This window comes from Pongo abelii, chromosome 3, assembly GCF_028885655.2.
Source record: "Pongo abelii isolate AG06213 chromosome 3, NHGRI_mPonAbe1-v2.0_pri, whole genome shotgun sequence".
Taxonomy (NCBI): domain Eukaryota; kingdom Metazoa; phylum Chordata; class Mammalia; order Primates; family Hominidae; genus Pongo; species Pongo abelii.
The window spans coordinates 36741580-36764588 of NC_071988.2; the positions used below are offsets into that span (position 1 = coordinate 36741580).

The window sequence follows — 23009 nt, forward strand, 5'->3', positions numbered from 1 at the left end:
ATAATAACAGTGTTAGCCTTTATAGAGCATTTATGTGTCAGTTACCCTTCCAATTTCTTTACTTACATGAATGCGGTTAATCCACAGGGAAATCCACTGGAATTGACATTGTTGGATTCTATATTTTACAGATAAGGGAGCACACTGGAGCACAGAGGGGTTAAGTAACTTGGCTGAGGTCACAGAGCAGAGAGCTTCTGCTCTGAACCACTGTCGGTGCCTCCATATTAATAAAAGTTAAACTACATTCAGTGTCCTTTATTTAAGACAAATTGGGATGAAATGAGAGTATAAAAGGCAATTTAGGCATTTTCTATTGAAATTTGTTTCAAAGAGTTTTTAAGATATCTAAAGGGATAAACGGGCTATTTGGAAATCTCCCTGAAGAAAGCATGTATGGGAGAAATAGCATAGACTTTGAAGTTAGAGGAGACCTGGGGTCAGATTCCTCGGCAAGTTACTTGACCTCTCTCACTCTCAGATCTCTTGGCTTTAAAGTGGAGGTAGTGCATCACAATATGGTTCTAAAGATCAAATGAGTGAATGGTCTAGAATTCGTTCATATTCCCCCTTCTCATGTGGAGAAGCTGGTGATGCCAGATAGATAAATCATTACTTTAAAATAAGCAAAAGAGGCTGCGCACGGTGGCTCCCACCTGTAATCCCAGCCCTTTGGGAGGCCAAGGTGGGTGGATCACGAGGTCAGGAGATCGAGACCATCCTGGCTAACATGGTGAAACCCTGCCTTTACTAAAAATACAAAAAATTAGCCGGGCGTGGTGGCGGGCGCCTGTAGTCCCAGCTACTAGGGAGGCTGAGGCAGGAGAATGGCGTGAACCCAGGAGGCGGAGCTTGCAGTGAGCCGAGATCGTGCGACTGCACTCCAGCCTGGGCGACAGTGCAAGACTCCGTCTCAAACAAAAAAAAAATAGGCAAAAGATACTCAATATCCAGAACTTATAAATGTGAAAGTCCAATTAAGGATTAGGCACATACTGAAGAGAATGCTTCATAAGCCCAGGCCTTCATAATGGATACTCATTAATGACGCTGGTGTCACTATTTAAACAATTAACACTTACTGAGCCAGCTTTCCCTCCGTCAAGTTCTCAGGTCCATGATGCACAGGCCAACTTTCCTCCCAGGCCTGTCTGCTGTGTCCTCAGTTAGAAAGAAGAAACTTCCCTTGGAACAGTGGATCACCAGGATGTATGGGCAACTCAGCTTTTTTGTAAGGCATTCCAAGCATGGCTGAAAGGCCTCAGCAGGATCTGCACACACACAGTCAGCTTTGAAAGAACCCCTAGACACACTGACTAGGGCTGACCCCCCACAAGGCAGCAGGAGAAGTGAGAGCCTGTTGTGGGCCAGGCATGGTGCAGTGTATCCAGGCCGGGGCAGGGACCGAGCCAGCTGGATCCACAGGCACCCGAAACAGGACTGGAGTCCAGGCTTTTAAGTATGAAGTGAGAAATCAGGTCTGCGCATGGAACTTGTATTTGTTATATTTTTTAAATAAATATATTTATATACCTTTATATATGTACATAAAATATATAAATATACATTGGTGTCATTTCCACTGATATAAAGCCCTTAATATTTGCTGGCTTTAAGAATGGCCATAATCAAAAACTCAAAAAATAATAGATGTTGGTGTGGATGTGGTGAAAAGGGAACACTTTTACACTGCTGGTGGGAATGTAAACTAGTACAACCATTATGGAAAACAGCGTGGAGATTCCCTAAAGAACTAAAAGTAGATCCACCATTTGATCCAGCAATGCCACTCTTGGGTATCTACCCGAGGAAAAGAAGACATTATATGAAGAAGAACTTGCACACACATGTTTATAGCAGCACAATTTGCAATTGCAAAAATATAGAACCAGGCCAGATGCCCATCAATCAACAAGTGGATAAAAATGTGAGATGTATATATAATAGAATACTACTCAGAAATAAAAAGGAACGAAATATTGGCATTTGCAGCAACCTGGGTGGAATTGGAGACCATTATCATAAGTGAAGTAACTCAGAAATGGAAGACCAAGCATCATATGTTCTCATAAGTGGGAGCTAAGCTATGAGGATGCAAAGGCATAAGAATGATACAATGGACTTTGGGAACTCAGGGGAAAGGGTGGGAGGGGGATGAAAGATAAAAGTCCACACATTGGGTACAGTGTACATTGCTCAGGTGATGAGTGCAGAAATCTCAGAAATCACCACTGAAGAACTCATTCAATGCCAATACCAGAACTTAACCAATACCACCTGTTCCACAAAAACCTATTGAATTAAAAAATAAATAAAATTTAGAATATATTTCTCTTAAAATTTTTTTAAAAAAGAAAATTGCTGGCTTAATGATGGGATCATTAATATGGTAATACTTATAAAAGCAAAAAAGACATTGGGAGAATCTAAATATTCATCAGTAAAGAAATTGATGGTGAAAATGTGGCACATTCTTGGGTTGGAATATCACAGTTATACAAAAGAATAGATGGGATTTAAACTTATTGACATAGAGCCATTGCAAAAAAAATTAATTTTAAAAGTACAGAATATGTCTCATATAATGTATGTAAATTTTAAAATAAAAAACATATAGAGGTATATTTGTATATATGGAATTTGCTAATAGACTAATGGGGTATATAACAAATGTATAAAAATGGTTGCATCTTGTGAAGGAGGAGGGGAATCAGCCTAGATTTGCAGATCAAAAGGGAATTCAACTTTATGTTGTTTTATTTCCTTTATTTTAAAAAGATCTATTGGAAATAAGGGAGTCTGGAGGCCTGAAGGCAAAAGGAACTGTAAATAAACACTGTGCTCTTGTTGATTAAATCATTTCCCACAAGGAGGAGACTAACAATTCTCATACAGCTGTACATGTATCCTGGAATTGAACAATTAAGTAATTGGCAGATGGCAGGATTCAGGTTTCTCACTACTGGGGTTGAATGTACAGATCAACAACAGGAGGAGGCTAGAATGATCCATGGTAATGAGTCAAAGTTGGAGATATTTTCTTATGGAGAACTCAAGCTTAAATTAATATAGATTAAGATTAATAATTTAATATACAGCAGAGATAGAAATATATATGGATATATGTATATACACAGGTTAGTATACGCACATATAATTATTTGCTCCGTCAATAGAGGGGACCTAAAAGAAATGACAGCAAAGTAGCAACAACAACATCTAGCACCCAGATCTTGATTTCTAATAATATTCTCTAATAAAAGGAATAAGGGCTCCTTAGAGAATGGATTATTCTGGGACTGGAGTATCTTGTAGTACCAGGAGGTAAGGAGTTCTTCAAAAAAAGGATGGAAGGGTGGTAAGTCAAAGGGCCCAGGAACCCAACGAAAGAGCTCCCAATGGCCAAAGCTGGAAAAACTTGAGCAACAAAATAAAGTGGTATTGGATTATAACCCAAAATATGAATAAATATCAATGAGTCCATACCAATATAAATAAACTATTGAATAAATTAATAAATAGGGAAGAAGAGACAAGTCTTCTATGCAGAATAATTTCAAATTATGTAGATTATGTAATGATGTAGATACTCTCCCCTAAAAGAGGGGGGCATAATTCTCACCCCTTAAATGTGGGCTACACATAATGATTTCCTTCTAATGAGTACAGTATGAAAATGAGGGGAGAGGAATAACTTGAAAGTGGAGAAAGCCAACACTGTGTTAGCCAGGTGCTCAAGGTCAGTGTCAACACTCACAAACTATGTTGATGGTAAATATCCTTGATATCATGAAAATGGCACTTAAATTCTGTGATCTTTCTCCCAAAGAAAGATCTTTCTCCCTTTGGGTTATAAATCCCATAATGGGATTGCTGGGTCAAATGGTATTTCTGGTTCTAGATCCTTGAGGAATTGCCACACTGTCTTCCATAGAGGTTGAATTAATTTACATTCCCACCAACAGTGTAAAAGTGTTCCTATTTCTCCACATCCTCTCCAGCATCTGTTGTTTTCTGACTTTTTAATGATCACCATGATCACCATTCTAACTGGTGTAAGATGGTATCTCATTGTGGTTTTGATTTGCATTTCTCTAATGCCCAGTGATGATGAGCTTTTTTTCATGTTTATTGGCTGCATAAGAACAAAGCTGGAGGCATCATGCTACCTGACTTCAAACTATACTACAAGGCTACAGTAATCAAAACAGCATGGTACTGGTACCAAAACAGATATATAGACCAATAGAACAGAACAGAGGCCTCAGAAATAACACCACACATCTACAACCATCTGATCTGTGACAAATCTGATAAAAACAAGCAGTGAATAAAATATTCCCTATTTAATAAATGGTGTGGGAAAACTGGCTAGCCATATGCAGAAAACTGAAACTGGACCCCTTCTTTACACCTTATACAAAATTTAACTCAAGATGGATTAAAGACTTAAACATAAGACCTAGGACCATAAAAGTCCTGGAATAAAACTTGGGCAATACCTTTCAGGACATAGGCATAGGCAAAGACTTCATGTCTAAAGAACCAAGAGCAATGGCAACAAAAGCCAAAATTAACAAATGGGATCTAATTAAACTAAAGAGCTTCTGCACAGCAAAAGAAACTATCATCAAAGTAAACAGACAACCTACAGGATGGGAGAAAATTTTTGCAATCTATCCATCTGACAAAGGGCTAATATCCAGAATCTACAAGGAACTTAAGTACAAGAAATAAACAACCCCATCAAAAAGTGGGCAAAGGATATAAACAGACACTTCTCAATAGTCTACTAATTTTTTAAAACCCACTTGAAAATATGACAAAATGTTGAGCTGTCAAACTGGGTTGTTTATTCTTTATTTCTCTGTTTTTTTGTTTCTCAGAATTAGAAAAATGAAAACTTAGAGCAGACTTATGTACCACACATTATGGGAATTCATCATCTTGGGAAATTTTACTCTCAGTTTTCTTGTTTATATTAACACTGGTAAATCAAACATCTCTTATAGAATAAGACCAAGATATAAGCTAAAAATTGTTGAACTTCTTTGCACACAAATCTTTCTGCAAATAGGATGAATTTCTAAAAGTGAAATTTTATATCTACTGCCAAACTACATCTTCAAAATGTTATACTCATTTTTATTGGCACTCTGTCTGAGACTGCCTGTTTCCCAGTTGCCTAGAAACCATAGGTATGCTCATTATTTTCCTCTATCAGTTTGATAAGCAAAAAGATCTTATCACATTTGTGCTTTCATTTGCAGTCCTACGATTGTTAATAGGGTGAGCGTTATTATTTTTCATACTTACATTTATCTTTTTGCATATATGAATTACCCGTTCATGTCCTTTGTCCATTGTTCCATTGCTCTATAACAGCTCTTTATAAATGTCTTGAGTATTATTCTCTTCTCTGTTGACTTCAGTGACACTTTTCCATTCTTCCTCCCTCTGCTTCTGTAGCCTAGCTAAAGGTTGGTGATCCTCAGCTCCACCCTCTTTCCACTCTGTAATTGCCCCTCAAACTATCTAATCCATACAGGTATCTGACTGCTCTCCTAGGAGAAAGGCACAGGCCAGGCACGGTGGCTCACACCTATAATCTCAGCATTTTGGGAGGCTCAGGTGGGTGGATCACGAGGTCAAGAGATCAAGACTATCCTGGCCAACATGGTGAAACCCTGTCTCTACTAAAAATACAAAAATTAGCTGGTGTGGTGGTACGCACCTGTAGTCCCAGCTACTCAGGAGGCTGAGACAGGAGAATCACTTGAACCCAGAAGGTAGAGGCTGCAGTGAGCTGAGATCTCACCACTGCCAGTCCAGCCTGGTGATAGAACTAGACTCTGTCTCAAAAACAAAAAAATAAAAAGGAAGAAAAAGGGCACAAAAGGAGCAGAGACCATGACTGTCTTAGCATGACCAACTGTCCTGGCTTATTTGGGACTGGGGCAGGGGTGGTTCCTGGGACTTTGAGTGTTCAAACTAGGACAGTCCTGAGCACACAGAAAGAGTTGATCACCCTAAAAGGTTAAGTACTCAATAAGAATTTATTGAATGAATCCTGGATAACTGCCAGGACTACTATTCCAGCCAGCTTAATCTTTCGGCCCACAGATCTACATCTCTAATTCTTCATGGACAGCACCACTTGAATAACACAGACATCTCACTTTTTTTTCGGCTCACTGCAAGCTCTGCCTCCCGGGTTCACACCATTCTCCTGCCTCAGCCTCCCGAGTAGCTGGGATTACAGGTGCCCGCCACCATGCCTGGCTAATTTGACATCACATTTTTAATACGCCCAAAACTCTGTCTCCACTACCCCTCTGAAAACTTAGCTCTTTTTGTATTCATTTTCCCAATGAATTCTTTCTCCAGCACTTTAGAATTCCAGTAATCCTTACACATTTCACAGTTCTCAATTTTGTAAGGCAACTGCCAGGGTTAGGGTTGTAATCTGTACTTTGGAAGTAATGTAAGTTAACTGCAAACTCTGGAATGGCTCCATTCCATGTGGCTCTGTTATGCAGCTCTTTCACCCTTATGGCTGTTCCCTTTGTTCTGATATTTCTAAAGAATAATGGTTGTGTTCAGTGTTTTCCAAGTAATGAAACTTCCTTACAGGCAAAAGCATCTTGCAATAAGTAAAAAGCAGAATTATTATTAATGTAAGGAGTTCAGCAGTGAGTTTATGTGTGTAAATTTAATAACTATGATTAAACCACAAATGTTGGTTTCAAGAAAGGTAAAACTATAATGTGATTTTGAGAAAGCTGAGAATTGTTAGCTCTCAAAGAAACGTGAATGAAGCATCAGTTTAGTTATTCTGCTATATGTTAGACGAAATTGGTAAATTAGCTAATCTATGACTTGACTGCCTCATTTTACGATCTCTGCCAAACGCAGCAGACCTTATGTTGACAAAATCGCATTCATTTTGTTCATCTGTATGCTTGTATTAGTCAGTTCAAGCCGCAAGGACAAAATACTGTAGACGTGTAGATTAAACAACAGAATTTTTTTTTTCACAGTCTGGGAACTGGAAGTTTAAGATTAGAGTGCCAGCATGGTCAGGTTCCAGTGAGGGCTGTCTTTCAGACTAGAATAAGGGCCATCTTCTCGCTGTGTCCTCACTAGACAGAGACAGCTCTGGTGTCTCTCTTCCAATAAGGGCACCAGTTCTGTTAGTTTAAGGCTCCATTCTTATGACCTTATTTAACCTTAATCACCTCCTTAAAAGCCCCATCTTCAATACAGTCACATGGGTAGTTAGGGCTTCGACATACGAATTTTGAGGAGACACAAGTTAGTCCATAGCAATGCTGGCCTTCCTTTATAGAGAAACTGAATTTAGGTAACTCAATTCCCGCAAACGTAGCTATGAACACACTGATTATAATACAAACAGCTTCATTTTTGAAACTTCTGTTTTACATGTGAGTTGCCGCCTGCCCTTAAAGTACTGCCTGTTCTCTATAAAGGTGACTCTGTACATCTGTTGCTGTGGTTCCAGCTAGCTAGTGCAGTTAACCCAGCATAATTATTTTAAAGCTCTTTTTCTCCACCCCTGGAACATTGATAAGTTTGTACTTATCTGACCACACATTTTTTTACCTTCATACCACCTGTAAGCAACTACTTGTGCATTTTTTCCTCCCTTCTAGCCTCTATTTGTCTTTCCAATCAAGAAATACTTCATTATTCTATCTATTCAGCTGTGCCTCTCAGCATTTGTTTCTATTCTGTGTATATATGTATTAGTATGCCATATATATGTGTTTCTCTATAAACTATGTTTATATAGTGATACTTTATGTATTGCCAAGTGCTTTACATTTCAGAGTGCTCTCACTCTCACCTGTTTGATTCTCATGATGCACCAGAGGAGATATGTGGCCAGATAAATATACAAGGGAACAGTTTTATCTCTGTTAACAAATATGAAAGCTGAAACTCAGAGAGACACGACAATCTGCTTACGTCACTCCTAATGCCTTGCCTTCTATTAACCTCAAAATATTCTTTCTTTATCTGCAGATTAGATTAAGTATTTGTACCCATGAATGTATCCCTTTGTCAATATATCCTATTTCAGAGACTCATATTTGTAATATGTGAAACACAGGCTCACTGTGTACACATTGTAGGAAATTGATTGTTGTTTTTTTTTTGCCCATAGAGAGATGCCAGTAAATATCAAATTATTATCAACCATCAGAACCATCATGGATATCTGGATAATTGAATGTTTTGGAATGAAAACACTTAATGTGCTAGATATATCTGCTAACATTCCTTCTTGGCAACCCTGCATACAAGCGTGTATCTGTAATAACTAAGAAATTAACAGTTTTCCAAAAATATTACCCTCATGTCTGTTGGTGCCAAAAATATTACCTTTCTTAAAGACCTTATCTAGATTATCTTTAATGTGGACATTATTTTAACAGGGAATGTTTTAGTCACTTGTCATTATTATTTTGCAATTTATTATCATTTTCCCATCTCCCCCTGTATTAGAGTTCTCCAGAAAAACAAAATCAATCAAATATATATAGATGACTTATTATAAGGCACTGGCTCTTGCAACTGTGGAGTCTGACAAGCCCCATGATCTGCCATCTGCAGGCTGGAGGCCTAGGGAAGCTGGTGGTATAAATTCCAGTCCAAGTGCAAAGGCCAAAGAAACAGGAGTGCCAATGGAATAAGTCCCAGTCCAAGAGCAGAAGATCAATATCTCAGCTCAACAGTCAGGCAGAGAGAACAAATTCTCCTTTACTCTGTCTTTTTGTTCTCTTCAGGCCCTCAATGGATTGGATGGTACATACCCAGTTGGGAAGGGCCATCTGCTTTACTCAGTCTACCAATTCAAGTGCTAATCTCACCCAGAAACAACATCACATACCCAACCAGAAATAATGTTAAGTCAAATATCTGGGCATCCTGTGGTCCAGTCATGTTGACACATAAAATTAACCATCACATCCCCATTTCTCCATTTCCCCTTTCTACTTGTGACACAAGAAACTTAAAGTTTGAGTAATTGAGTTGTAATTTACTTCTAAATAAAGTATCTTATGTTTGTATTACAAATTCCAATAGATGTATAGGTGCTTCTTGACTTCCAAATCATTGAGAAAATAATGTTAAGTTGTGAATAAGGTGTTGCTGGCTCTTTGGCGGGGTTCAGGTGGTTTTACTCCACAGTAGAGTTCTTAACATTGGCCATGAGCTCCAGGGAATATATCACAACCACCTTTGTCCTCCCACCCAAAAGAATAAATCAGGTAGAAAGAATACCAACACCCAAGGCTATAACATTGAACATGCCATAGTCCTTGTGAACAGTGCCCCATGGAGTTGTGCAGTACATAGCCTGCACATTCATACATGGTAGCCCTGCCAAGGGTACTGCCTACAAGAGCTATCACAATCAAATGAGCTACTCTAAGATACTCTCAGAAGGGGACGTAGCACAATAACTTGATGAAGTAGAAATAATGGGGTTATTGAATTTAAAGCCCCATATTCAGTTGCTGGTACTACCATGTCTTCTGGGAAACATGGCCTTGGGCAAGCCTGCTGAGGTCTGAGAGCCTTAGTGTCTCTCCCTACTTCACAGATTCTTGAGTGTCAAATGAATCATATATGAAGGAAAATTATGCATAAAATCATAGAATTTTATTTTAATAAATAGAAGCCTATAGAAAGAGAGAAACAGACCCACCTGCCTTGCTCCAGTGATTAGGCTGGGAGAATAGGGCATTTAAAGAGTATGTGCTTCAGCTTGTTACAGCACCAGTTTGTGGAGGAGGATGAGTGGAGATCTCTTTTCCTTTACAGCTCTCCCATGAGCAATGGCTCATAAACAGCAGTCCAGGGAGCAGCTGCCTCATGCCCAACAAAGCATGGCATCCATAACCCCAAATACTCTATCCTCACCTGTCTTTCCTGACATCCCACCACAGAGTAAAGTCAAAGACACACTGAGCTCATCAACACCTTCAAGAATACTTATTCCTCTGTTCTGTTTGGTACAATACAAACTGCATGCCATAGACTCAGACCCCAAAGATTCTCAGTTGCAGCAGAGCTAACTGCACATGAAGAACAGAGTGGAGAGAAATCAATATTTGCCCAGTGGAAAAGAAAAAAAATCAATTGAGAGGAGGGAAAATGTTATCTCTAAGCCTTTGAAAGCAGTGGCTTAGATGTAGCTATAGCAGCATATAAAGAAGGAAAATGAGATTTTAAAAACTAGGGAGTCTTTTTATATTTAAGTTCCTAGTCTAAAGAGCTCAATAGTTCGGAAAGTATTTTTTAATTGTGGTGAAATTCATACAACATAAAATTAACCATTTTAAAGTGAACAATTTGGTGACATTTACTACATTTACAGTGTTGTACAAACACCACCTCTATCCAGTTCCAAAACATCAGGAAGTGTTTGTTATTCTAGGATTATACATGCAGAAACTACATAAAAGTCTGATAAATTTTTCTTAGATTTTTCAGCCTTCTGGACTTAACTCCCCAGATTATATTTGAGTGTTGTATTGTTGCTTTCTGCCTAGCTGATATTATGTGTCTTCAGTGTTTAAGAATAGGCCAATTTAAATGTGTTTCCACATTTGGTAAGGTGGATGGGAGAGAGGTGACTATAGATTTCTACAGACAGGCAAAATCCCATATGTTTATTTTCACCTACGTATTGGCAGAATGTTTAAACTATTCAATAAAAAGAAAATTCTTTCAGTCATATGCGTTTCTTCTGTCTAGGGTCATAGGCAGATGGATCAATAGTGTAACCCATAAAAGTGGACTTCAATGCAAAATTGAATGTAGTCTCTCATCTCTGCACCAAGTTTTTCCCTACAAACTGGCAAAGTTGGTTTAACTAAGCAAAAAGCAAGCTTTTTGAGAATTAGGGTCAGAAGGATGTGGAAAATCTGTTTCTCTTTCAGTGGCTGGAATAAATACTCTATTGCCAGTGAACAGAGAAGGATGCCTTCTTGCTCATAGCTGCTGTGGCTGCCCTAAAGTCATTCATGGATACTCCCCATGGCTGCAGAGCTAAGGAATAGTCTAATTAGGAAACAAAACAGTGGAATCCATCTTGCTGCCTAGAGTCTAGCTGCTAGCCTCTTGAACTTGGTCTTCCATCTCCACCCCTGCTCTGGTCCATTGACCTATGAACTGGACTTTGCAACTGAGTTGGACTGCCCCCTTCTCTAAATTGACTCTGGTCCTGGTAAAATATTTGTGCATTGCCTTATTTGTAAGTATTTGTGTGTTATCTTAGAACTGTAACTACACACACATTCACAAACCAAAAATATCTTACTGAAAAATGTGGAAGCAAAATTCACTTTTGCTGTTTCTCAAATGGCAAGATAAGACTGAGGTAGAATCCTGTCTTAGACTCCTAAAAATTAACTGATTCATGATTTATGAGCATTCCACCTGAAGGAATAATCAATAGAGAGAAGGAAAAGAGTAAGGGAGAACAATCCAATAAGTAACTTTAAGCCTGTAGCACATTATTACTTTTCTGAAGTTCTGTATTACCACTTTATATATAGTAGGCACTCAATATGTATTTGTTATTAGAATGGGATGAGGATATTTTTTCTTCTTTAGTAATCTTTAAGGAACATTCTGCCTTACTATATCGATTAAATAATTACAGTATTTGGTGCCAGGTGCTCAACTGAAAGAAATTATTATTTTTAAATAGCCCTTGATTTTTGAAATGATCCTCTGTGGTCCAGGCTCTGCCCCTTCAGTACTTGCTAACCATTCCTCATGAGACCACATATGCACTGCCCATAGCAATGGTCTCAAATTCTGAATTCCTTTGGAACCTCATTTTAAAATGCAGTTTCCTTGGAATCTTCACTCACAATGTTCTTTCCATCTGAGAATGGACCTAGCAACCTACATTTTAGCAAGTACCCTGGGTGATCCAGGGAGCATATCATCCAGTAGATGATCTGTGGAGCATATTTTAGAAACCAATCCATAGATTTGACTGAATCCTAGTCTCTAAGACCAGCCTTGTTTAGAGCAGAAAGAAGTTGAAGAACCAACAGTACATTGCTGTGCAATCATGATGGTGCTGTCCAGGGACAAGATCTTGTTTCTGTTCTCTCTATTTTGTCCTCTTCCCTGCTTCATGCCCAAAACCCGGCTGGTCTTGCCTTGGATTGTAGTAGCTAGTGCATGATATTCCAAGACCTAATTGGCTACTAGATGGAGTGTTGTCAATTATTAAATCCCATATTTAATGTGCTGCCTGTCTACCTGGTCCTCCACCAATGGCCAAACTCCATCTGTATATTTTCTTGAATTCTACCAATGCCTACTGCTTCGACATTCTCTTATTCCCTATTTTGCCCATGTGGGTCTGTTCGATGGCACATCCGAGCATTAAAACCTCATTCTTAGTGGCACACAACCCCGACTAAGAGTGCTGAGTGTCCAGAATTAGGCAAGATAATGGGATAATCACCAGGTTTGTTACCCTAAAAAAGAGCATGTTCCTCTGTGTGTGTGGTAAAATAAAAGGTCATGCCTATTTGTTTAGCAAAAGAGATTCTGGAAGAGGGAACCATTAGAAGTTGGGAAACAACTTGAGATACATCATTTGTGTTATATAAACCTGTTATCAAGATTGGCCCAATGTAGATTAAAATAGAAGTGCTCTTAATTGGCCTTCAGGCTAATATAGTGGGTTGGGATTAGCACACCATCTGTAGAACCTTCATATACCATGCTGAAATAATAGATACCAATAATGTAGCATCCCCCCATTCTAGACCCTTCCAAAGGGACTTTTGAAGCCAAAAAGAGCAGCTAGGTTAGATCTACTTCCTTTCCAGTCATTGAGGCCAGTACTGAGGAGGCTTGAGCTTGAGGCAGTGAATTCAGTTACCCACAGTCACCTTCAGTAAACCAGTTATATGAGATGGCTTATGTGCTAAGGAGAGAGAGAGGACATGGTCCAACCAGAGATATGTTTATACAGTACCTGCTTAAGCAATACAGCTGAAATGAGTATTGCTCACAAAACTAGTACCTTCCCAAATTGTTACTCTACCTATTGAGAGCTGAACTATTTTATTTGACTACAGAAAGAAGCTTCAGAGAAGAGCAGAACAAACTTTAATGATTTCTTTTTCTGTCTTGGTTCATTCATTTAGTCAACAAATGTGTGTTTTAATCATTTCTATGAGCTAGGAATAAACAGCTCTGGCCTCTCCCTCAGAGAGCTTACCATTGTGTTGTAGAATTTAGGTCATGAATTTACGTGGACACAGATCTACCAAGGACTTCTCTTACTCTTTCAGCTGCCTGTATCAGATGAAAAGAACACTATGAATACTGGACAGGCAGTAGAAGTAGTCAGAAATGCCCCCTAGGGAAACCAAACCTGAAATTCACCTTCCTGTGGCTAAACACAGCTTGATGTTTATGCTAAAATGCTAATCAACAAGAGGAAAGAACAAAAATGTCCCCAGATTGAACAGAAAGTGTCTCATGGATACAATAAAGCAGACAAATTGCTTTGGTTACTGTAGGCTTATGTAAGAGGTCCTTTGTGTTCCCTCCTTATTTCTACTAGATAAGATGAAGATTAATTGAAATACCAAGTGCTATATAAGCTAATAGTTTTATTAGCTTAAATCAGAAGTTCAGCCACCTGGAGGACTTGCTAAAACATAAATTGCTCAGCTCTGTAACCAGAGTTTATTTTTTGGTAGCTCTGGGATGAGACTTAAGAATTTGAATGTTCCCAGGTGTTGCAGATGCTGCTGGTTCCAGGTCCACACTGTGAGAACCACTGGTGTAAGCAGACACTCTCAGCAACCTTGAAAGTGTTGCTCCACAAAGCAAATAGGCAGTACCACTAATTTTTTTTTAAGATAGAGTCTCGCTATGTTGCCCAGGCTGGAGTGCAATGGCACGGTCTCGGCTCACTGCAACTTCTGCCTTCCAGGTTAAAGCGATTCTCCTGCCTCAGCCTCCCCAGTAGCTGGGATTACAGGCACACACCACTATGCCTGGCTAGTTGTTGTATTTTTAGTAGAGACAGGGTTTAACCATGTTGGCCAGGCTGATCTCAAACTCCTGACCTGAGGTGATCCACCCGCCTTGGCCTCCCAAAGTGCTGGGATCACATGTGAGCCACCAGGCCCGGCCCACACCACTAAATTTAAAATGTTTAAATACCTACCGGTTTTCTCACTACAAAATAATATATATATATACCAAAAAAAGGTTTTTAATAAAAAATAATAAACTTATTAAATGACCTATGTAAATTTAAAATCACCCAAAGATAGCCATTAATAACCTTGCTTTGTATTTTTATAAAATGTTTCTTATGTATGTTTGTGTATACATATATGCGTGATATTCTCTCTAACATATGTACGTAATATTCTTTCTCTTCTCTCTATATATAAATGTCAAAATCACTGGAATCATCTTTTATTTTTTTGAGACAGAGTCTCATTCTGTTGACCAGGCTAGAGTGCAGCGGCGCAATCTTGGCTCACTGAAACCTCCCTCTTCTGGATTCAAGCAATTCTTGTCCCTCAGCCTCCCAAGTAGCTGAGATTATAGTCACATGCCACCATGCCTGGCTAATTTTTATACTTTTCAGTAGAGACAGGGTTTCATCATGTTGGACAGGCTGGTCTCGAGCTCCTGGCCTCGAGTGATCCACCCACCTCAGCCTCCCAAAGTGCTGGGATTACAGGCGAGAGCCATCGCACTCAGCCTGGAATCATCTTATGTATGCCATTTTATAACTTACCCTTTTCACTTAACATATACTTGCAAACATCTTTCTAAGTCAATATAGTTGTATGATACAATTTAGTACATCCTTTGAATGAACATTTAGGTTATTACACAATTCTTTCAAAGAAACCAATTCAGCATAAATATTCCTTTAAGTCTTGATTTGCCTCCTTAATTATTTTCTAAAGACAAATTCCCAGAAGAAAAAAATGCCAAGTAAAAAGTGATATATATTTTTAGGGCTCTGAATACATATTGCCTGATTAGGCTTCAAATGCTAGATCATTTTACACGCCCATCAGCACTCTATGGTTATTTTCTCACACCTTGCCATAAGGCTGAGTATATATTTGTTCATTGTTTTTCTGTGAGAGGTTTCTTTTGCCAATTTAATAGAGAGAAAATGCTCTCTTGTTTACATTTTGAATTTTTTGTTTTTTTAGTTACCAGTGGGGTTACTAGTAGTATCACATTCAGTGATGTCATACTTCTTTCTATTGTAGCAGTGTGAATCTGAAACTTAGAATTATGCTGTCAGTACTTGACAGAGCAGTTCTTTGGTTTGAGGCTTTACATGTTTGACATTTTTAAGGTCTAGCACATCATTTTTCTTTGATATGAACAAACAAATCTCAGAGTAGATCAGCTTTTGTTGTATTATGTAAACTTTGAGAAAGTAAATTGGCTGCAAAAATTGTTTATTTTGAATTCATCTGATGTGATATGCAGTCTCATTTCTCAACCTATGGATAATTTGTTATAATATAGTTGATCTAATTTTACTTAGGAAATCAACCATCCACTGTGACCAAAGAGAAAACTGATGGAGCAATGTATCTTATTATCTATTGATTAATATTTATTCAGTGACCATGTGATGTGAATACTAAAATGAACTTTCTTGGTGATACACTAAATTGAACTTTCTTGTTGATACACAGGGACTATTAGGTGAAAAATATGGGAATATCCGAATCCCTGGAGAAGTTGAAGCCTCAGAGTTTGAAATGATTTTGGATGCCGCCATAGAGGCAAAGCTGGAGACCAAGTTGCTGGAGGAGTGGTACTGTCGAGATGAGAACTCGGTGCCAGCAGCCTATTACCTCAGACCCAAGTCAGAAATGCTGAGAAGCAATAGAAATGCAGTAAGCTGCCTTTCCTTCCAGCCTATGGATCTGTCCATTACTACATTTATTACTGTTTACGTCATCCAGGGGTGGTTCTGCACAGAAAAGGCAGAGTAGACAGAAAGTTACTCTGCCCTAGGCCCCAGGTTTTCCTTTTAACAACTAAATCCACACTGATCCTTAGGGAAACACAAATGAAAGCCACAATGCCATATCACTTTACACCTATTAGGATGGCCATCAAAAAGTCAAAAGATAATAGGCATTAGAGAGGATGTGAAGAAAAAGGAACCCTGGTACACTGTTGGTGGGACTGTACATTCGGGCAGCCTCTCTGGGAAACAGTATAGCAGTTCCCCAAAAAATTAAAAATAGAACTACCCACTTCTGGGTATATATCCAAAGGCAATAAAATCACTGTCTTGAAGAGATATCCGCACTCCCAGGTTCATTGCAGAATTGTTCACAATAGCCAAGATATGGAAACAGTCTAAGTGTCTGCCAGCAAATGAAAAGATAAAGAAAATGTAGAAGGAAATTAAGGAACATTTATATACACACATACTGTGATATTATTCAGTCTTTTTAAAAGAAAGCAATCCTACCATTTACAGCAACATGGATGAACCTGGAGGACATTATGCTAAGTGAATTAAGCCAGGCCCAGAAAGACAAATACCGTATGATCTCACTTATATGTGGAATCTAAAAATGTTGAGATCATGGTAACAGAGAGTAGAAGTGTGTTTACAAAGGTCTGGGATTTAGAGGAAATGGAGAGATGTTGGTCAAAGGGCACAAACTTTCATGGTGACTATAGTTAATTATAAACCTGAAATTGGCTAAGAGAGTAGATCTCAAGTGTTCTTACCACCAGCCAAAACAAAGGTAATTATGTGAGGTAGTGGATTTGTTAGTTAGCTTGGTTGTGGTTAGTTAGCTTGATTGTGCACATCACATTGTGCACCTTTAAAAATTTAATGAAAAAAACTAAATCCAAAGCTAAGAAACTATAAATTGTCACTCACCTTTCCATTTAGCATCTCTGACTTTCCTTCTAGGCTAATTTTCCTTCTTCCTGAAGTATATCCTTTATAAGTTCCATCAATGAAGGTTTACTAGTGATACTGATTTTTACTTATTAATATTGGTATTATTAAACAATTAATAATTTAATGAAATAATTGATTATTAATTCTTAATATTAATTGGTTAAAGTTCCATTAATGAAGCTCCCTTTTTTTACTTATCTGAAAAATTATTGTTTTGCCCACTTTTCTATAATGTGTCTATTTGTTCTGATTGGTATATGTCATGCTTACTATATCTGTGAATTCGTATAGTCTCTTAATTCTAGAAAATTCTCAGTCATCATCTCATCAAACAATGCCTCTCCTCAATTCCCTCTGTTCTTTCCTTGTGCTCCTTAATTACGTTTGCATTCGGCCACCTCATTCTGTCCTCGACGGCTTCTAATTCTCTCTCACATAATCAATGAAAATGGATCATTTCACATGATCAGTTAGGTTTACCCCAATATTCCCACCCAGAGAAACAATATTCTTACAGTTAATTACTTTGAATAATACACGTGAGGGTGAAGAAGAAAAAAAAAATCAAGAAAATTGATCATGTGAAACTGATCATAATCATATCATCATCATAATCATGATCAGTTTCACATGATCAATTTTCTTATCTCTGTGCTGCTTTCCAGAAGATAACTTCAGATTATTTTTCCAGTTCACCAATTTTTTCTTCAGTTGTGTTCACTCTGTCTATACATTGAGTTTTCAAGTTTGACAGTTACAGTTTTTATTTTGTGAAAGATTCATGTATGCATTTGTTTTCTGTGGGAGGAAGGCCTTTGTAAAATCTACCTAGCTATTTATAGTCTCTTTTTAAATTTTAACTTAATATTTTTTCTTTAACATCTTAAACAGTTCATTTATATTCATGCATCTTATAGAGAGTGATGGAATGAAGCTGATTCATGCTTGAGCATGATGGAAACGTTATTATCTACTTTCCAACTTGGCTCCCAAGTTTATGATACGTCCCTTAAAAGCAAATGAAAGAGGAAGAGGGGAATGGTGGACCTGTTCATTGAGTAGAATATTTAGGGAGATTGCAAAGAAGGCATAGATATCCAACTCTCTGCCAAAGAGAATGTCCTTGATTCAGTCAGCACCCAGGCAGTTCCAAGAGGACAGCCATGGGTTACCCACAGTTCTCCACTTCGGGATCTGTATATTTGTCATTCTGGTATCCAACATAACACATTTCCTCTGTGCAATAGGAAATCATATCAGAATCCTTGATTTTTCTTCTTCACCCTCACATGTATTATTCAAAGTAATTATCTGTAACAATATTGGTTCTCTGGGTGGGAATATTGGGGTAAACCCAAACCATTTCCCAGTTAAAGATGCCAGGAGTAAATATAGATAGCAAAGAATCTGATACCCCAAGAAACCAGTTTCTACCATGATCTGGGGGATTTTCTCATATGTTACTATTTAATTTGCTTTAATTGTTTCTTCATTTATTTTTATGATCCACTAGGGAAATTGAGATTATTCCTAAGACCCCACATGATATTTCTGCATAAATTATTATTGAATAAATGAATGTGTGAATAAGATTATCATCAAGACTATATAAATGTTACTTTATTGGTAGGCAGTCCTCCCATTTTATCTTCCAGTGGACCATCAAAACAAATGAAGCTAAAACAAATAAAGACAATTAGATATAACATAAGAGCACCTCCCCTTTAACTTTCTCTCCCCTTTGGAGGACACCAGAGATTATTTTCTTATGGTACTTGTATCAAAACTCAAAAGGGAAGAGCATGGTATATAGGAAAGTCCAACAAACACACCGTATTTGGATCACACCCTTGTGTAACTTGGTCTTCACATGCAACACAGAAATAATTTCTAACTTTCAGGGTTATCGAGGAGATTAAATTAGACACTGTCTGTAAAGCACCTATCATAGTATTGGCACATAGTAGGCCTTCAAATAATAGAAATTTTCTTGTTCTTAAATATTATTTTTCTTTGATAATTGTAAGACTAATTTCTCCCTTTTACATTTCTATAGATGCAGCCTTCTACCAATGCTGAAAATGAGAAGACATGGCAAGAGATATCAGATGAGATCAAGAAGATATTTAAAGCTGCTGTAAAGCTGTTACACGAAAAGGGTAAAATGAAACACAGCCAGGCTAAGAGGTACCTGTTCTCAGGTAATTTTCCCACACCTTCAGTAAAATAAGAAATATATCATTAATAGGTACATCTACTGCTTCCCTTTAATGCCCTGCAAATTTAATCTCATTTACTGCCTGGTGAAATTTAATTTTTCTAAATATTCTCATGTTCTGGAGAAGCAAATGTACTTTTGTTTTAATTCATAGAAAAGCCTTTCCTTAACTCAAAGGCTTCTCTAGAAAATGTGATTTTAAAAGAAGCCAGAGGTGGCCCTGGATATAATTGACCATATTCTGCCATGATTTCTCAGTTGAGCTGTTCATTCATCACTCACCCACTTATCCAGCAAATATTAATGGATCTATTGGGTTCCTATGTGCCAAGCACTGGGGAGACAATGCTGACTAAAAAGACAAGGTCTTAGGCCTCCTGCAACTTATTTTTTTAGAGGGAGGAAAAATATTCATAAAACATATATTCATAAATGATAGCCAAGTAATCAAATAAATGAACAAGATCATATCAAAAGTGATTGATAAGTATTATGAGTAAAATAAAGCACAGTCATAGGATAAGAGTGACTGATAAACGATGTGGGGATCCAGATTTTGATGAGGTGGGCAAAAAGGAGATGACTTTGGACCTGAATTACAGAAGAAAATCAGAACTGACAGTGCCATATGTATCTAAGGTAGAGAATTCCCAGCAGAGGGAGCAACAGGTTTAAGATCTCTGAGACAGGAACGTGCTTAGCTAATTCCGGGAGCAGGAAAAATAAAAGGTAGCTTTACTTTTTTTTTTTTCTTTTTTTTTAACTTTTACTGGGAGGGAGAGATGAGGATAGAAGTTGAGCACAGGCCATAATAGGAACCTTATGTTTTATTCTGGGTGAGATGGGAAGCCATCAGAGGGTTTGGCACAACGGATTTGGTAGGATCTAATTTAACATTAAAATAAAAACCTCCCCAGCTATTTGGTAGGCTCAAATTTAACATTAAAATAAAAACCCACCCAGTTATTCAGGTATATTTCAGTCTGTACCATACCAGGCATTCTGTGTACAGAGGCCACCTGTTGGCCTTTCTCAGCCATGGAAAGGAAGCTTTATCATTAGAAGTTGCTCAGGAAATTACAGAACTGAAGGAATATGTCAGTCATAGTTTCCAGGGAACAAACACAGCTAGGTAAAAGTAGTCAGATGTGTAGCATTTATTTTGAAAGTTGATAGTAAAAATTTATAAAGGGAAAAACTATAATAGCTGTGTTTTCAGATTGGTTTTGGAATGGTGCGGCAAAGCATTCGTGAAAACCTAAAAGGCACTTGGTAATCATTCTCACTGGATGCATGTGGGTGAAGCTCAGAGAAGTTACAAACCATTTTGACAAATTCCAGAAGGAAGCTGTTTTTAAAAATTAGGTCTCATTTAAAGTCTTCCTGAAAATACCAAAATCATCAGGAATAAGTACTATATTTAGAATATATAGATTAGGATTGATCCTTGTTCCTTTGGAACCTTTAGATCCATCTTTGAGGCTCAGGCTCTTCACCTTTACCAAAAACAGAACAACCCTGTTCCTTCAAGAGCTGTCTTAGAAAAAAGTACCTAGAGTGAAGCTTTCCTATTATTTATGTAAAAAACACCAGTTTGGGGAAGTCATCCTCTTATTTACAATTGCACAGCTCCAGTGTTTGGTTATTTCACTGGCAAACACTTGTCCTAGCTTTCCCCACAGTGAAGAACTGTGTCCACGTAGATAGCCATATGAAGATGAGAAATTTCACGTGAGCTACTACAAGTGGAGTATTTTCTGCTTGGGTTATATCTCCTGAAGATATACATGCTTATGACAATTTTACTTGTTTTATGTTCAAACTCCTTTTAAGATCATGTCTGCACAATCAAAATCGCTGACGTGCCAACTCTTTCAAACAGATATAGTATATATTATATTTTTAGAAATCTTGAAATAAGAATACTGGATAGAACCTGTTAAAGGTGTATTATTTATGTTTGAATGTAATTTTTCACGCTTCTAGTTTCACCTTTTTAAACAACAGGAGAGGAAGAGAAATAAATTAGACTCTAAAATGGTGCCCTTCTGAGAACATCAAAACTCAGTGGCCTTGGGAATTGTAAAGAAATTAATTTCTCATGGATAATAGTTACCAGGACTGGAAACCTATTTCTACCATTACTTTCAGTGGATGCTATCACTGGTTAAATTTCAGGACATTAAGGAACATGCAAAAACAGAAAATAAATATAATATTCTAATAATGCCCTAAAATTCTAAAATTTATAATATTTATAGATAGGCATCACAAACTATGAATAAAATTCCCATAAAATCATAAACATGCACTTTGCCTCTAAAAATAACTCTGTAGAGTTGCCTTTGTATCATAGCTATCATTTATTTAGGTATATTTAAGTCTATACCATACCAGGCATTCTGTATACAGCATTTATCCGCCCTGAGCCAAGCTTAGATGGGCTCTGCCAAATTGGTTTATCTGTATTTCTTTTTTTGCTCCATTTGTGATCAACACTTCTGCTTGATACACTCTTTTCATAAATGTGATAACAATGTCAAGTTATAGTTGAATTGTTTTCTGGGAGTCAAAGGTGGCAGAGCATATCTCTGATTATAATGCATTATATATAGATACTACAGTTTGACTGCTTCCTTTCTCTTCATGATGCTCTCAGAATGTAGCAAGCTGTTAATCCAACCTGCTAGCATTTTACACAGATGACTAGAAAAGAGATGGGTCCAAGCCTGCTTTCTGTAGTAGCTCATGATGTCCAGATTTCTGGCATCTTCCCTTATCTACATTATAACAAGTTCTTACTCTTCCTTAAAAAGAAAAGTAGACATATGTTTATAAGCTCCTTTAACTGGCTTCCTTAACCAGCTTGCTCAATTAAAACCCTTTGTAAAATGTACTGATGCTCATGACACAGCTTACTAGAAACTGGTAGCTATGAAAACATCTTTTTCATTTGGGTTGAAAATTTCCATTGAAAGGCTCTCATTACTGAAAAAATATTATCACAAGAGTTCCACTGAAAGGAACCATTTTTAAATAAAATTCTCACCCTTCTTAATAGTTGCATTACAGAATATATGTATATATATTCTAGATTTTGCTTGACATTGGAGTTATGACCAACATATAATTTTTTTCAATTTATGGCCAGACCAGCCCTGTGTATTCAGAGCCTGCCTGACAGAAATTCACAATCTGAGATCAAAGCACCTACAGATTCTGTGGCTGATGAGGGCCAACTTTCCACTCACAGATGGCTGTCTTCTTGCTGTGTCCTCATAGGGCAGGAGGGCAAGGGAACTCTCTGAGATCTCTTTTATATGAACACGACTTTCATTCATAAAGGCTCTGCCCTCATGAACTAATCACCCAAATGCCCCACCTCCTAACCCTATCACACTGGGGATTAGGTTTCAACATACAAATTTCTGGGAGACACAAACATTCAGTTTATAGGGCTCCATAATGGATTATTTTTCTCAGTGTTCTGTTTTCTCTCACCATTGCATCCTAAGCGGCTGTCATCATGCCTGGAATGTAAAAGGTGTTCAATGAAGAGCAATTACATGAAGGAAAGGGATGGGGAAGGAGGAAGAAAGGAAGAGCAGCCAATTTTAAGAATACTTGCTTTGTCATTCATTTCCATTAGCTTATTTTACATATTTTTAATTTTTCCCTGCACAATGACGTTTTCATTACTACTGATCCAGTTTAAAATTTTCTTATGGGGACACAAATTATTTATAATATATATATAGTTGTGTGCAAGCATATGTATTGTAAGCCATAATATGG

General features: G+C 37.7%; 1 protein-coding gene across 1 annotated transcript in view; it reads left to right on the plus strand.

Moving 5' to 3' along the window:
* The window catches only part of NWD2 (NACHT and WD repeat domain containing 2), a 208527-nt gene that overhangs the window by 173893 nt on the left and 11625 nt on the right, over positions 1 to 23009 (plus strand). The window contains exons 4-5 of the mRNA XM_003776437.5: positions 15759 to 15962; positions 19053 to 19197. Coding sequence (XP_003776485.4) covers positions 15759 to 15962; positions 19053 to 19197 — 349 coding nt within the window. The remainder of the gene's footprint in view (positions 1 to 15758; positions 15963 to 19052; positions 19198 to 23009) is intronic.